This window comes from Parasteatoda tepidariorum, chromosome 12, assembly GCF_982258835.1.
Source record: "Parasteatoda tepidariorum strain Cologne lab strain chromosome 12, Ptep-v5.0, whole genome shotgun sequence".
In the NCBI taxonomy this organism is placed as follows: Eukaryota; Metazoa; Arthropoda; class Arachnida; order Araneae; family Theridiidae; genus Parasteatoda; species Parasteatoda tepidariorum.
Window position 1 is genome coordinate 34,239,034 of NC_141766.1, and position 18,213 is coordinate 34,257,246.

The following is an 18,213-nucleotide window of genomic DNA, read 5'->3' on the forward strand; positions in this document are numbered from 1 at the left end:
TTATGGTTATTTGGCTGTTTCGGTTTAATATGGTAAAATAATAATTAAATAAATTGTTTTTTGATAATTTTTACAGCGAAATTTTAACAATTAACATTGAAACGTTATTCAAGTGACTGAATATATGTTAGGGAGTAAAACTTTTCATTCCTGAAATTATTTATTCATGTTCTCTCACCTCTAGTAATGAGATATATTGTATTGGATATAAATATGTTTTCTCACTTACCATATATAGCATGTCAGCTGCAGGTGGAAGACCATTACTTCCTTTTCCTTGAGTTGCAATAGTGCTTCGATAATTATTATGAAGCTGTATGACCTGGTTAATCTCTTGCTGTGCCAAATTTGATCGTATTATGTTACAAGAAGTGTTTTTTGGCTGACAATATGTATGACTAGTGCTGAATCTTTGATATATTTTTGGACAATCTGCAGTATTGTCCGTATTGGACATCACTTCGACAAAAGTCAACATTAGTGATATTGCTACATAAAGTATTGGGTTCTCCATTTTTCTACCTTAAAAGAAATATGATTTAAACAAAATCAAACAAGAAATAAACGATTTTATGAACTTATGATTATTATATTCATCGGTATTTATTTAAAATAAATAATGAGTTAATTCGAAGATGTTTTGGTATACATTATAAATACCAATGGGGAACAAATTTTTCGTTGCAATTATAAAAATGCTTTATTTTGCTTGAAATTACTTTTTGCTACAGATTTTGTTTTAAATGTAATTTTTAGACTATTTTTTGCCAAACTATGCAAGTTTAAAAACGTTTTATATAACAAGTAGTAGAGTAAATGTTGCAGATTTTAGGGGAGTTTAAGCACATTATTTAAAATTAAATTGCATAGGAACACAGGCCCGTAAACGTCATCAAGCGTGGTTGGTGGTGCTTTCCTATTATGCTCTGTTCAAAACCACACAAAGAAACAGTTAATGCTAGGAAAGTACCCCTACTGGCGTATGATGACGTTTATGCAATTTTTATCCTGGTGATGTGCTCTTACTCCCTTGGACGTTTATCGTAACATTTATGTGACTCCCTATGATATATACAATGTTTTTAAAATTGAACATTGCTTCAAAAAATAGACTAATTCTAATAATTAGTCTATTTTTTGAAGCAATGTGCAAATAGACTATTTTTTTTTTTTTTTTTTTTTTTTTTTTTTTTTTTTTTAAAGCTGATTGAAAAATTTGAAATCAGAGATACGAAAATCTCTTACATCTGCGAAAAATCTCATTCAACAGAAAACAAAAAAAAATTGTTCCCCAATACGATAAATGATGAACGCAAAAGTAGTTTGATAGTAATAGCTTTTATTTATTTTCAACCCTTAGTCAAAAGCGATTTTTCAAACGTTCTCAAAAATCAAACTCTCATTTTTGAGAAAGTGATTGAATTGTTCCCAACAGACAGTTAGGAGCATGGGAAGAGATCCATGGTTGGTGATTCATCGAAAGATAACTTAGCCAAAAATAAATATAACTCCCCATAATCAATATTAGACTTGAAAATAATCTGGCGAATCACCAAAAAGACTGTGAGAATTAGTATAATCATGTAACTAAAACACATTTGTGGTACGAAATAAAGAGTTAAAAAGTTATAAATAAATTTTTGCTTTCAATTTAGTTGCGACAGTTAATTAATGAGTCTTATATTAGCATTGAAATAAAAAGTTAGCCGTTACAGTTACAGTTAGGAAAAGGATAAAATATTTTATATTCGCTCTTTGCAAAATGTTATAAAAATTAAATAAATCATTTAATTTAATTAAAATTTGATTAAGAAGGATTAAGAAATTAGAGAAATTTGAAAAGCTAGGAAATATGTAATGCCTAATGTGGCACCGATGATTTAAAAGCAATAAAAAAATACACGGTTTCATAAAACATTCGACTATCAGCAAGCTTATACACACAACAGCAATAATTAACATTAAAAATAAATGTTTGTTACCTTTCAATTCCTTTATTATAATTATGGAATTAGTTTAGGACATGGAAAATTGCTGGTTGATAGCAGAATAGAAACTGAATCGCAATTAAACATGAAAAGATACGAGATGAAGACGCGAGAAAGAGACCTTTTTATTACAACTGGGGAACATGGAAGCGTATTCATTATAATGCGTGAGCTAGCAATAACATCTAATAAAATTTCTTTTAACCAATGTCATAAGATTTGATCTGTTATTCTCCATGACGCTAATTTTTTTTCTATTTTTAAAAAGAAATTGTTTTAAAGCAATTGTCCTAAGTTCCAGTTACAACTTTTCATGATAGTTTGTCATGACAGATCTTATTTTTTTCAATAATTAATTGGTTATTTGAAATTCACACTTTTTTTAACACAATAATTGGAGATTATACGATTTTGTATCATTTTAGTATTTCGACCCTTTTCAATTTTTAGTTTCAAATCGAATTAAAGCTTTCAAAATTCCCTTTATTTAAAGACTCTTATATATTATATCGAAAATTCCGCAAGTACTTACGGTAAAAAGTACCACCACTTTGGGTGCATCATCCGTAAAATCCATTTCACCATAAATTCTATTTTACCATAAAAAATTATACCGTAATTTTTACAGCGACAATTATTTAATTAAAGTGATTCAGTAATTTTACTGTAATTGTTGCTGAAAAAAGTACGGTACATAAGAGTTTTGTTCAAGTACCGGTACTTTTCATCATTAGATCTGGAATTTTTCAACAGTGTAGAGCAGATTTCAACTATTATACGATTTTTCTATAAGCTTTGAATCTTAAACTGCATAAAACAAATATTGCTACATTTTTGCATTAAACTTTATTTCTAAACACTTTTAAAATATTAATAAGATATGGAACATTTGTTTTATTTTAACTGTCAAAACTATTTAAAAATCCGGCTATAAGACCCATGAACCTCAATGTATAGTCCACGTGCATTAAGTGTCGATATTTACTTTAAACATCGTTGTTTACTTCAAACTTTTACGTTCTGGAATTTTTTACAGTGCGTTAGACTTAGCTGCTTATTTTAACTCTTTGACGCAGAGTTTTTATTAAGCATATTTATCATTATTTTGATACTGATTTAAATAAAAATAAGTTAAAAATACTATATATAACATTTTAATGATTTATAATTATTATGAAATACAGCTTGGGACTTCGCGTATTTTTCTGCGCTAAATGTAAAATCTTCCAAACACGGCTCTCTTTCAAACAATAATTTTTCAAATTTTCACTTATTTATAGTTCTTTAGATCTAAAAGAAACAGTTATTCATCATTGTTGCTTTTATTTACAAAATCAATTATTGATTAAAAATTTAAATATGAATGGAAAAAAAAACACTTTTCTTGGATTTCATATTTTATGTAGTAGAAATATAACTCAAACGTCTGACAAATTTTTAGTAACTATTAGATTAATTTCATAATTAAAAAAATAGCAAAATATACTTTTGATTGTAATTAGAAGATCAGAAAAAATATATATAATAAAGAGACCGGTACCCCATCTACTTCAAGGGATTAAAGACTGTTCTTTCCAAAAACAGCCTTAAAAAATTTTCATATAATTTTTGGTAAGAAGGTGCTAAAATTGTAAGTTTAATGTAACATAAATATAAAGTATTTTTTCCCAGTAGAACAGATTTGAGAATAAAAACACGATTCATGCTAACAACATGCCCGCTAACAACAACGCGTAATGCATAAATATCAAAATAGTTTTTTCTAGATCAATAATATTTTTGTCTGTGTTATGAACCAAATTCTATGAGAAATATCAAATTTATAATGAAATAGAACAAAATATATTTTTAATATTGATTTTTACAGAAAAGTTCTAAAACTTCGTACTGTTAAGCATGCTAAAAATATTAAATTCACATTTAGACCTCAGCTTTTAACTCAAAACGAAAAAACAAGCATAGGAAATACGCATTCTAAGTTTCGAAAAATTTTATTCCAAACTTTTTTTTTGTGATTGTGTTAGCATTAAGGTTTTAGAGTTTCATTTTCGGGAGCTTGCTTGCGGTTTCAATTTCATCCGTCAGCATGCGAAAAAACAACTATAGTTTCATTTCTTAAGATTGGAAGACAAAAAATTAAAGAGATTTAGAAGGCTCATGAACTTAAGTTCAAATATGGACAATTAATAAAAATCGAAATTTTCATCGAAATTGCCGATTTTCTTCCTCTGTGCTACCTTAAATTTATTTAATCAATTTAGGAAATTGACAAATTCACAAATTAAAGAAATACTTGCTTATTATAACAGAATTTAGGCTTATTATAACAGTTTCTTTTTAGAAGTAAGACGAATGATACTTCTGCTAAGCAATTTGCTTCTAAACAGAAGTCAGAAATCTTCGATTCTGTTTATACTAACAACTTAGAGGGGATAGAACGTTCGCCATCCATTGAGGTGACTGGGTTCGAATCCCAAAGGTGACTAGCTGATAAGAATCCCACACCCGACTCGAACAGGCCTCTGAGCTGACGTAAAATATCCTTAGTGATATAAGAATTATGGGTTAAAGTTCCTTTGCCGTCGGGCTAACTGCTGGAGGTTTTCGCGGTTTTCTTCTCCGTGCAACGCAAGGATGGGTTAGTTCCATCAAAGAGTCCTCCACGAAGGCAAACTTCTCCCAATACTTTATCCAGTATATATATATATATAATAACAGGGCTACATCTCTGTTATCATGGGTGTAAAAAATGCAGTCAAAACCATAATAAGTTATCAAAAGTTTTATTAAAAGTTAGGCTGGTGGTGATAACAGTTCACATCCCCACTCCTGCAAAGAAGGGGTTGTGGACGAAACTATGGATGGTTCCGGCAGATGTTTATTGGAACACGTTATTCAGCAAGAGACATGCGAAAACAATTAGGTTACAGTCGTACATGCCCTTGTAACTCTACGCACTATGGAAAATCATTTAATGCTTCCTAATATGGAAGTGAAGGAGGATCAAGATTCTAAAATAACTCCTCCTTTCAAATATAAATCTAATTATTATTCAATGGCATGTTTTCAGCCTTGAATTCCCAAAATAGAATATCTCTACCCTTACTCTTCAACAAAGACATTTTATGAAACCAAAAGAGGTTTAATTCTTTTATTAATACAAAACTATTTATAATTTTTGTATTACATATATATATATATATATATATATATATATATATATATATATATATATATATACAACAAAATAAATAAATACAAAAAAACACAAAGAAAATTAAGAAAAACAATATGCGGATATAATCATGTGGGCTGATGAAAAGATTATATCCTTTATTTTCCGGATTTTATAAAAAATTTTATCCTTTTTTTCCCCAGTTATTTGTTACTTTTTTTAATTATTTTTTTTCCTCCTCCACCCTTTTCTTTTTCTCATATGTTTGTAATTTTTCTTTGTTTTATCTTCATTTTATACTCAAGAATACTTGAGGATATATATATATATATATGTATATATATATATACTTAATCTAGAAGAATACTTAATCAAGTATTCCCGCTTAAATTACTAAAATACTAATTTAAAATTGTGTCTGTGAAAGTCGCGAAATTCGTAATTTATTATATATATTCAATCTTGATATGTTGATATGTGTTTTTATTTTTTTCACATCAGTTGCTGATAAAAATATGTCAAATACCTTGTTCAATATATTACTATTTTTACGATAAAAGCGTGTAATTGGCTTATGAATTAATATCAGCAAATATTTCATGACTTGTATTTTTTGTAATAAACATTGAAAACTTTATCTGAGGGTCGTATAGATGTCGTATAGATATTGATGTTGTTAAAAATATGACAAACATTTTTGCTTATTTACTCAGTTTTTAATCAGTTGTTTCTCGATATTAAACTTCAGCTCCTTTATTTGTATATATATTTTTTAAAATTAAGCAGAGTAATTTTTCTTTCAAAAATCTTATACACACTTGATCATGATATTAGCTGTCTAATAAAGCAAAGAGCAAGATGAGAAACATAAATAAAAATGTTCAAAAAGTAGCAAATGTGTTCCTATAAAAAAAACTATTTTTGTCAGCTCTAAGACAAAGGGAGAGAAATGCAGTAAATATTTCTGTATGTTTTAGCTAAATATAAACCCTTTGTCTCTGCTAATCTAAAGCAATTCCTTGTAAATATTAGTCAGATTTTCGACAGAATTCTTCTAAATTATTGGATCTTCGTCGCAGACTCACTGCATTGCGAATCCCTATTGATTTTTATTTATTGCCGTCGTTGGTCTTCTGACCCAATATTTGTGTTTACGACTTCTAATGTTCAACCCCGTAGATTTGTAATTTTGAACCCAATCCAGAAGACAAATGAACTCCTGCATTAAGTATTGGGAGACATTTGACTTCGTGGACGGCTTTTTAAGAGAACTAACTAGAATTTGGGTGACATGAAGAGAAAAACCACAAAAACTCCCACGGTTAGCCTAACGGCTGAAGAAGTCTATACCGTGATCCGTCGACCAGTGAGAATATTTTACGTCATCATTGTGTTTCGAGCGGAATTCGTATCAACTAGCCATCATTGGAATGCAAACGTTCCATCCTCTGAGCCACCACGTCTCATCCCTATTGATTTTATAACGGTCGTTGAAAAGCCGACCCAATTTTTGGATTTGTGACTACTAATGTTCAACTCCGTAGTCCTGTAATTTTGAACCCAATCCAGAAGACAAGGGAACTCCTGGATCAAGTATTGAGAGAAATTTGCCTTCGAGGAAGACTTTTTGATAGAACTTTGCGTTACATGGAGAGGAAGACCACGAGAACCCCCCACGGTTAGCTTGACGGCAAGGGAACTCTAACCCATTATCCGTCAAACAGTGAGGATATTTCACATCAGCACTGTGGTCGGTGCAAGCCGGATGCGGAATTCGTATCGACCAGCCATCGTCGGGATCGAACCCCGGTTCACCTCATTGGAAGGCGAACGCTCTATCCCCTGAGTCATCGTGGCTCCATTCCTATTGATTATTCTCATTCAAAGTATTAATAAAAAGAAATTTTGCTTTTAAAATAATAATCTTACGGTAAAAAATTGCGAACAGACTGTCCGCTCTGTAGTTCCTTTCTGATTTATTTCATGTATTGAATTAAAAGATCTCAGAATGTTTCTGATATGTGATATGTAATCTTGCAATGGTTTATATTATGGTTAACAACAAAATAGTTCTGAACTATTTACGCCACGTTTAAAACATTCTTGGAATCTATAAAGAAAGAGTTATACTTCTTAGACTTTGTCAAACATATTTGTAACTAAGAATTTTTTTTATTTGTCTAAAGCAAAAATTTTGAATTTTTTCTGCATAAGAATAAAGAAAAGTAGAACAAAAAATATTTCTCATCTTCAAATTGCAAATACTAGGATTTGATTACGAAAAAAATTACATAATTTTTACTCTAATGCTAGATCTTTTAAAAGGATGAGTCTTTTTTTCAAAGAGTGCAAAAATGGCAACATTTTTCGACAAAATAAGTTCACTATTCATCCTTGGTTATAGGCTTAGTAAATTGCTGACAATTTATTAATGTCATAGAAGAAAATATAGTAGAATATTTTTTTTTATATTTATGTTATCAGTTTCACAAAACATAAAACTATGTGATCTTATTTTGATTCATTAGATTTTATTGAAATTAAGTAACAAAAAAAGAACTCTTGACTATAAATATAATCGTATCATTGGAAGAAAATAAACAGTTGTAACAATAAATGATCGAGACATTTAATTATGAACCTTAATATGAAATCATGACATCTGCAGCGTGAACTAATTGCTTAATTTCAGTGTTGCTTGAGGATTATAGTGAACAAAAAACGAAAAAAAAGAGTAAAAACACTTCTGCAGCCGCCAATTATCGATGAAGATGATCACGGAGATTAAGGCTCTACATTTTCATGACCAACGGTATAATGGGCTTAATGTGGTCAAGGTGGTCATCAATGAACACCAGTTACCTTCACTTTCCAGACAAAAACTAGTGTTCAATGACCTGTCCTTGGGTTAACCGGGTAGTCAGATCGAGTAGCCAATACCTGGTATATGCGGAGAAAAAAAATCTGGTTAAAATTACCGTACTGCATAGTTATGGCATGTCTAGTTAAAAAACAACACTATAATTCTGATAATATAACCATAATATACGGTATTTACCCCTATCGTTTGGTAATTTTTCTGTTCATATAGAAAAGATTTACCGGAAATTCTGGTTTTCAGAAATATAGTTCTCATTTTCACATATTTAGCAAAAAAATATAAAACTTAAAAGTAAATTATATAAATAAATTACACCATGCTCTAAAGTATCATGATGAAATTACCAAATTTTATCACATTCACCAAGTTTTATCGCTTATTATAAAACAATATTTCATTGTTGATTTTGCCAAAATCATTACCTATGCGCCTCTGTAAAAATTACTGAGCTTTTTGATGCTTGCATCGAGTCAAAAAATGGCCAATTTTACCATATGCTGGTAGTTTTGACCATATTTTGTTTCTCAGTGTAGTACCCGTTTCTTTACAATGATAGATGAGAGCCTTAAATACTCCTGCTCTAATAGGAATAAGGCGGGTAAAAATCAACATAGTAATGGCTTATAATGGATCGTTTTTTAGTATACTTCGTCCAGTTTACAAAGGAAATAAAGTATAATGAAGTGTAATAAAAATAAGTATAATAAAGAAAATAAGTTTCACAAAGAAAGTATAAAAATAATGAAGTATAATAAAGAAAATAAGTTTCCCAAAGAAAGTATAAGAGTAATGAAGTATAATAAAGAAAATAAGTTTCACGAAGAAAGTATAAGAATAATGAAGTATAATAGAGAAAATAAGTTTCCCAAAGAAAGTATAAGAGTAATGAAGTATAATAAAGAAAATAAGTTTCACGAAGAAAGTATAAGAATAATGTAGTATAATGAAGAAAATAAGTTTCACAAAGAAAGTATAAGAATAATGAAGTTTAATAAAGAAAGCAAGTATAATAATGAAACTAAGGTTATTAAAGAAAATCAATAAATCGTAGTTATCTGAGAACGTAAAAAAGCTTTTTAATTGCAGAAAAAGATAATTTGAATTAAAATATTCAACTAATGATTGGGATAAAAAATTAATGTAAGACAAGTACAGAGCAAAAAGTTCTTTATAAGTAAATAAACTAAAATTTAATGACATAAAAAAGAAAACTTTTAAAACTTATTTGCGGAATTTAATTTTTAAGACATAGAAAATCTGAAAGGATTTGCTTACTTTAAGGTAGGTTCCTCTGAGTGAACTGAAATTTCTTGATTTGCAATTTTTATATAGAATTCCAAGTACAAATTTGTCAATGTACTTCTGGCAATAATTATAAAACATTTCTCTGACATCTGCTCGCAACACTTTGGGTTTAATACACTAATGTACACTTTTGTTTGACTCCAATAAATTCCGCAACAGCTGTTTTGGCATCATATTGATTGACAAAATGTTAATTCGAAAAAAAAATGCAAATGTTTAAGGACAAATGGTAGTGGACGACAAATTAGGCCATATCTGCCAACTGGCTCCCTCCTGGTTTGTTCCAAAGATGATTTTTCCAAGTGGTAATGAAAAGATAACCAAATTACAATTATAGGTAAAAATAGCCACGAATAAAATATAGGCATTTTGCAAATTGTAATGATCAAAGGTAGTTAAAATCATTTTAAATTAAATTCATCAATCCAAGAATTCAGCAGAAAAGCCTATATTTTGTTATCGCTTTAAATATGAAATACTTCGTGAAAATCTGACAGCATTAGTTGTTATAGCACTGTCAAAAATTCAGAATTCAATAACGGTAAAAAGTACCTGCATTCAGGGTGCCGGTAAATTTTACCATTTTTTTCGGAGCACGTTAAGAAACAAAAATTTAATATTACCGTAATTTTACCGTAACTTTCCGTAATATTACCATATCTAATACCGTAATTTTTATAGCAATAATTACTGAGAAATCAGGCTAACTAAATAAATATTACTGTAAAATTTACGGTATAATATTTTATGGTAAAAATGGATTTCAAAGATGATGCACCCAAATTGCCTGCACTTTATACCGTAATTTGATCTGAATTTTTTTACAGTGTATTAGACATGCGCTCAACTACTATGAAATTTTAATATTTTATATAATATTTGAAAATATTAATATTTTAATACTTACTAATATTTTATATATTTAATAAAATATTTTAATAATGTTTTATATTTTAATAAATAATTAGCATTTTAATAAATGAGAATTAAATAAATTTTGTCCTCCCGTATTAATAAATAAGTGAAACAAATGCATAAAGCAGAGACTAATGGTCATGCTCATAAGTGATGATAAAAATCAATTTGATTAAAAAATTTCAACTTTTCACTATCACTCTACAAAATCTTTGACAAAATCTTAAAATTTAGAAGGGTATGTAAGCAAATATAAATAGCTGAAACTACACATAAAATTTAAGTTATTCAGTTTTTAGTTGGGATTTTCTTTTTTTTTTTAAATAAACACTTTAAAACTATGTTTTTAAACTGATCTGAAAAAGAAAAAGTAATTTCATTTTTGTTTCACCTGAAACTAAAAAGTGAAGAGCTTCACTTTCGAAAAACTTGGGAATATTTTAAGTGGTGTTCACTTAAAATCCTGAAAAGTATGTTTTAGATGTGACAAAATTTAAACTATTGTTTTTTTACTTAATTTAAAGACATATTTTTTTTAAATTATCATTTTAGTTTTGCGCCTGTTCTTTTTGTTAAAAGCAGTCAAATTTTAGATTGACAATAAATTTTATTTGGCAGTTAAATGGCGATGAAAACAGCTTGTAGAAGCTAGGAAAAAAAATTAAAACATGTAGTGTTAACGGGAACCGAAATTCAGTTCAAATTTAGGCACTACAATTAGTCGGAAATAAGGCCATTTGATACGGTTATAACAACTTTTCGGTGAAAAGATTGACATAAATTCTAGTTTTAGTGGTCAGAAAACGCTTAAAACTTGTATTTCTATCAGTGACTTTTCCGGGTAAAGTTGGAGCGTTATAACTAGATATGAAACCAAAAATATCACATGCACCGCACTAAAATTTTTCATAAGACTTTGTTAAACGTGAAATAAAAACAAATTACGCATAAGGGAACAAATCTAAAATCTACATAAGTTAGGAAAAAAAGAACTTCATCGAAATGTGGCTATTCTTTAAAAAAATATTGACAAAAATTTCAAACATTCATAGCTGACTTGCTAAACTGTCTATCTTAGAAATACAAATTAAAAATACGAAGACATAAAACTACCCATAATCTAAGAATGACCCTTGCACGAAATTAATTTTGCAGTGTTTATTACTTTAAGCCGTAGCAATATTTCGTTATTATTCGTTATCAAAATTGTGCACCCCAAATTATTCGTTACCTCTATTTCCTATTTAGTTTTGCACTTTTATTACTTTGTAAAACTTTAAACTACAAGATGAAGAAAATTTTCTAAAATAATTAAATTTGCATTTTTATTAATGAAATTTTTAAAAGTTTATTAATATTTATTAATTAAATAATGGACATGACGCGAAATTTTATGGCAATGAAATGATACACAAATTTCATTTTCCATGTTTCGAACCGTTACTTTGTGTTTGACATAATTGTGTTCCGAGAAATGCTCCGAGCAAACATTTCGTCAAATTGAGGAAATTTCTGTAGTTTGAAGATACGAATTTCGTCAAAAGAGTTTCGTCATTTTGAGATAAGAAAATTAAAAATACAGCTTTTCGGAATTATAAAGAATTAAATGCTCATAAAGTATTTACACGCTTTGGTTCAAAATTTGTCATTCAAAACTGCGTAACTCGCTATTTAAATCATTTTGAAAATTATTAGAGGAAACATTAAAATTAAGAAATTGTTATTTAAAATTATTTAATTTATGCACTTATTTCTTAATGAATGAGTCTTTTATAGATGTGTGCAAAGAAATTTCGATTCGTTTAAAAAGTTTCCGATATTTGAAAAATACGCAGAAGGTAAAATTAACATTGAGAGGCCTAATTTTTTGAACGCTTTCTGTGCTAAACTATTGAGACCATATTTCCAGATTTCAAGAGCCCCCCTCCCACGTTTTAATGATCAAATTGACAATATCGTCAGGGGAAAAAAAGAATGTTTTTACAAGAGAAATATGTTTTGTGATAAAATCAGCTATTTAATTAATAGTAAACTTTAAATATCGTTTGGATAAATATAGAACTAGGATATTAGGATATGTATAGAATGGAAAATTTGGTCAGTAGCACAAAAGTTATTCAGAGTGTTATCTTTATTTTAGAGGAAGGCAGCTCACTGTACACCCTTTTCAAAACCAAATAAAAGTGTTTCAAAAGTTTATGGAATTTTTTACTTGGCATAAATTTGCATAAAAGGTAACATTTTTATAAATCTTAGATGAAAAGCAAGTTTATATATTTATCGACTGTAATTACAAACACATACAATTAGGAAACAACATAATCTCCATGAATACACTAAGATGATTCATGAATATAGAAGTAGTTTTATCAAATATTTGACAGCTTACGTTTCATTAAAAATGACATGATTCCGCTACGAAAATTCTGTCAAAAACAAAGAAATACAACTCATGGTTTCCTGCGTGACTTTAAGTCGATATTTTATTTCTAAAAGTGCGAAAGAATCGGAAAGAAAAATAAATATGTAAAAAAGTTATTTAGTACTGGTAATGTTTACTGACTTCTCATATCAAAATAATATCCCCTCTCAGATATTAAACTCTCACTTTTCACGATTTATCACGATTTCTTCAGCTGTATTTCGTTAATCATGTGAATCATTTCGTCACTAAATCGCATAATTAGTGACGAAACGTAAACTCTAAAATCTATAACAAACATGCTTTTTCAACATAAAACGAATCTATCTACAAAAGTAACTCTTCAATTGATGAAATTACAACGATGAAATACGAAATATTTCTTTACGATTGAGGAAATATGTTCCTTTGAAGAAGTAGTGATAGTTATTTCGGCACTCTGACAAAATGTTCGTCCGGAGCATAAGCCAGAAAACGGTTTCGTCAGAAACGAAGAAAGTTTCCTAAAATTTTAGTATCCATTTTTACAGTGTAGAATTTTATTTCATTTCTCTTCTAATGTGGGCTATAAATTTTATTTTCTCGTGATTTTTGGTAAAACAAATAGTATGATCTTTTAATGTGGTTATATAGTTTATCTAACTTGTAGTTCATTATGCGGAGAGAAAAAAATTCTGGTTAAAATTTCCTTACTGTATAATAAAAACATTTCTAATTTTAAAAAAGAATACATATTTCTAGTTGAAATTTTAATGTACAGTATTTTAACCATTCATTTGGCAGTTTTTCATTTCATGTAGTTACAGTTTACTGTAAATTCTGGTTTACAAAATTATAGTTCTCATTACCACGCATTTAGAAAAAAATACAAAACTGAAAGAAAAGAGAATAAATGGTTTCAATGACATGTTCTAAGATATCATGATAAAATTATCAAATATTATCACATTTTATAATATCATAGGAATTACATACATATTATACATGTACACATACATATTACATACATATTGCATACATATTATACATGCACATACATATTACATACATATGACATTCATATTATACATGCATATACACATACATATACACATACATATTACATACATATACACATATATATTACACACATATTACTTACATATTATACATAATACATACATATTACTTACATATTATACATAATATATGCATATTAAAATACCATATATTATAATATCATTCTACCAAAATCATTACCAAAGCGATTTGGTAAATATTATCGAGATTTTTGGTATTGCCATAGAGCAATAAACATGGTAAATTTTACCGTATTCTGGTAGTTTTGACCATACTTTTTTCTCAAAGTTAATAGGAAACTTTGTTAACAGAAAACTTGCAATAAAATAGGTTTTTTGCCATTTTTATAATATGACTTGACTGAAAAAGATTATGAAATTAAAAAAAAATACTTAGATAATAATATGTTTTCATATTTCTCTCTCTCTCTCTCTCTCTATATATATATATATATATATATATATATATATATATATATATATATATATATATATATATATATATATATATATATATATATATATATATATATATATATATATATATATATATATATATATATATATATATATATATATATATATATATATATATATATATATATATATATATATATATACAGAGAGAGAGAGAGAGACAGATAGATAGATATAGATATAGACATAGATATTTAAATAAATATAGATGTAAAGATCTGGATAGATAACAATTATGTTAATTTTTTAAATGATTAAACTTAAACAAAAATATTTAATTGTTTTAAAACTTCAGCGACATACTTACTTTCTTCACTTGAACTTAAATTCGGAAGAAATACAAACGGCCATGAAAAAGGGGTAAAGAGATTTCATGATAATATATGATTGTTAGTTATCTTTCATTACACTGATTGTTTATGAATATAATCTTTTATTTGCAACCTTTGATTCACAAATCTTTTGTGAATACAACATGGCGTGAGAAAAAAAAAGAACGAAAGAAATAGAATAAAAGGTGCCAGATAGACTAAAAAAAATTTCTGAATGATCACCTTACCGTTCAATTAAAAATTAGACACGAAATCCAAGTGTTATTATTTTTTAGTGGTTAAATAGAAATTTAAAGATATTTTATCGTGAGCAATAAAAGAAACAAACTCTTTTAAACGTCTCCCAGACATTTAATAAACCTTTCTTCTGAAGAATATGCTGAAAGAATGATACTTGGAAAAGTACCAGTCTTTAGTGGGGAATCTTACATAAATACATTTTCTTAGAAAATAGAGAAAAAACTTTTTGGGAAAAAATATATTCGAAAGACTGACTACAACAATATTTTAATGACAATTTAGGCCTAGGATGGTGAGGATAAATATATAATTTATTTATTTATTTAATTTTCACATTTTTGGTCATTTTAAAAGGGTATTATAAAACGTTTTTGAGTCGTTTTTTTCAATATCCATATTTTTTTAATAAATTGCAGTAAGTTTTGCATTGAATCTTACTTATCATTATTTCAAATATACTCCAAAAAAATGCTGAGCAAAGCGTTGATGGTGTGCAAACTTTTTAAGATATAAGAAATTTCTTTTGGACAATTGACGTTCTTTCAATTTTAAGAACATCATAAAATATTAGAAAATACACTACAATCCCGATGTTCTTGAAATTATGGAATTATTTTTTTAATTTAAGGTTTGGTTACTTTTAGCGGTTTTCAGAAACTTTTATTCCGTTATAAGGGCATTTTTAAATAATTTTTAGGTCATTTACATCCTAGCCATGAATCATAAATGCCGACCTATTAAGAATACGAAACTAAGTCGAAACATTGCAATAGATGATCCTAGATATTTTACTGTGAGTATATAGAGAAATAAAAACGTGTGTCTCATACATGCAATAATATTATCTTCGAAACAAACTACTGAAAGATTAGTTGCAAAAAAGTAACTCTAGATATAGTTGTAGCATTTTCTCTGAATATTTCAGGAATACAACGTGGTTTTAGGAAAAATAAAAGGAAATATTCGACAAAAAAATTCTTTAAAGGTCATCATAAATGCCGATCTATAATGAACATACGGCGAACCAATTACGCATACAGCACAAAAAAACGCTATTAATTTTTAAATGACTGAATTAGTTGACAATTTACCGTAAAGAAATAAAGATATTAAAACGTTTGTCTCAATTATGTAATAAGACTTTTCCAAACAAACTGTTGAAAAATTGATAGTAAAAAAGTAACTTTAGGAATAGTTATTGCATTATCTCGCAAATATTTCATGAATACAACGTAGTTTTTGGAGAAAGAGGTAGAAATATTAGAAAGACTAAAATAAATTCTTTAAAGGTCATCATAAATGCCAATCCACAAAGACTATCCTGCTAACCAATTAAGCATTCAGCACAACGAAACGCCATTAATTTTTTAATGGCTGAATTAGTTGACATCATTCCGTAAGGAAGTAAAAATTTTAAAATGGAGAAGGTTTTTAGTAGAAAAAAAGTATGGATAGATACAACTATTGCATTCTCTCACAAATATTTCATGAATATAGTGTGGTTTAGGAGAAAGAGGTAGAAATATTAGAAAGTCTAAAATAAATTCCTTAAAGGTCATCATAAATTCTAATCTACGAAGAATATCCTGCTAACCAATTAAGCATTCAGCACAACAAAAAGCCTTTAATTTTTTAATGGCTGAATTAGTTGGCATCATTCCGTAAGGAAGTAAAAATATTAAAACGTAAAAGGTTTTTAGTAAAAAAAAAGTATCGATAGATACAACTATTGCATTTTCTCCCAAATATATCATGAATATAGTGTGGTTTAGGAGAAAGAGGTAGAAATATTAGAAAGTCTAAAATACATTCTTTAAAGGTCATCATAAATGCTAATCTACAAAGAATATCCTGCTAACCAATTAAACATTCAGCACAACGAAATGCCATTAATTTCTTAATGGCTGAATTAGTTGACATCATTCCGTAAGGAAGTAAAAATATTAAAACGTAAAAGGCTTTTGGTAAAAAAAAAAGTATCGATGGATACAAATATTGCATTTTCTCACAAATATTTCATGAATATAGTGTGGTTTAGGAGAAAGAGGTGGAAATATTAGAAAGTCTAAAATAAATTCTTTAAAGGTAATCATAAATGCTAATCTACAAAGAATATCCAGCTAACCAATTAAGCATTCAGCACAACGAAACGCCATTAATTTCTTAATGGCTGAATTAGTTGACATCATTCCGTAAGGAAGTAAAAATATTAAAACGTAAAAGGCTTTTGGTAAAAAAAAAAGTATCGATGGATACAAATATTGCATTTTCTCGCAAATATTTCATGAATATAGTGTGGTTTAGGAGAAAGAGGTAGAAATATTAGAAAGTCTAAAATAAATTCTTTAAAGGTAATCATAAATGCTAATCTACAAAGAATATCCAGCTAACCAATTAAGCATTCAGCACAACGAAGCGCCATTAATTTTTTAATATCTGAATTAGTTGACATTATTCCGTTAGGAAGTAAAAATTTTAAAACGTAAAAGTTTTTTAGTAAGAAAAGTGTCTATAGGCACAGTTATTGCATTTTCTCTCAACTATTTCATGAATAAATACAATGAGGCTTTGGGAAAAAGAGAAGGAAATCTTCGAAAGCTTACAAACATTTCTTTGAAGGTCACCATAAATACCTTTCTATCTATGAAGAATCAATTAATAATCTGCAAATCAATTAAGAGGACGGCACAGTTAAGCGATATTAATTTTTTTAATGCCAAGATTTAAATAAGTTGACATTTTATTGTAAATACGAAACGGCATGAAAACGTTTATCTCAATTATGAAACAAAGCAGTTTTCGAAACTAACTGTTGAACGATTGCTAGTAAAAAGTTTCTATGTGTATAGATATTGCATTTTCACTTAAATATTTCATGAATAAAATGTTATTTTAGGAAAAAGAGAAGGAAATATTCGAAAGTATAAAAAAATCTCATAAAGGTCATCAGAAACGCCAATCTATAAAGAATATATTGCAAGTCAACTAAGCATGCGGCGCGACATAACTATATTAATTTTTTAATGGCTGAATTTAAATACGTTGACATTTTATCGTAGCGATTTTAAAACGTGTACTTCTATTACGTAATAAGGGAGCAGTGATGGCTTAGGGCAGTGGTGCGCAAACTTTTTTCGACCGCGACCCCTTTTGTAGAGAGAAAATTTTTGGCGACCCCTAGAGATAAATGTTCACAAATACGATGTATATTTCGAGCGTTTCTTTCGTTTCATCGAATAAAAACATCATCATATTTGACTCATATTAATTTTATTTATAATTTTAAGAAAATACTTTTTGTATAACACAAAAATCAGTAAATTGCCCTTTAATGAGATGTATGTGGCTGCAAGTTTCTAATTATCTCATCGATGTTTGGATGTATGTTGCTAATTGCAATTCGCATGTCATCTTCAGGTT

General features: G+C 28.2%; 1 protein-coding gene across 5 annotated transcripts in view; it reads right to left on the minus strand.

Annotated features, from left to right (window-relative positions):
• The window catches only part of LOC107454189 (cysteine-rich venom protein AnHyalC), a 44,991-nt gene that overhangs the window by 17,098 nt on the left and 9,680 nt on the right, over nt 1-18,213 (minus strand). For 2 of the 5 annotated variants that reach the window (XM_071188020.2, XM_071188019.2), the window contains exon 3: nt 230-522. In XM_071188020.2, coding sequence (XP_071044121.1) covers nt 230-522 — 293 coding nt within the window. Of the gene's footprint in view, nt 1-229; nt 523-1,982; nt 2,125-9,319; nt 9,623-14,528; nt 14,664-18,213 lie in introns of those variants that run through there. The other 3 variants (XM_043041027.3, XM_043041028.3, XM_043041029.3) reach the window with 3 other exon arrangements.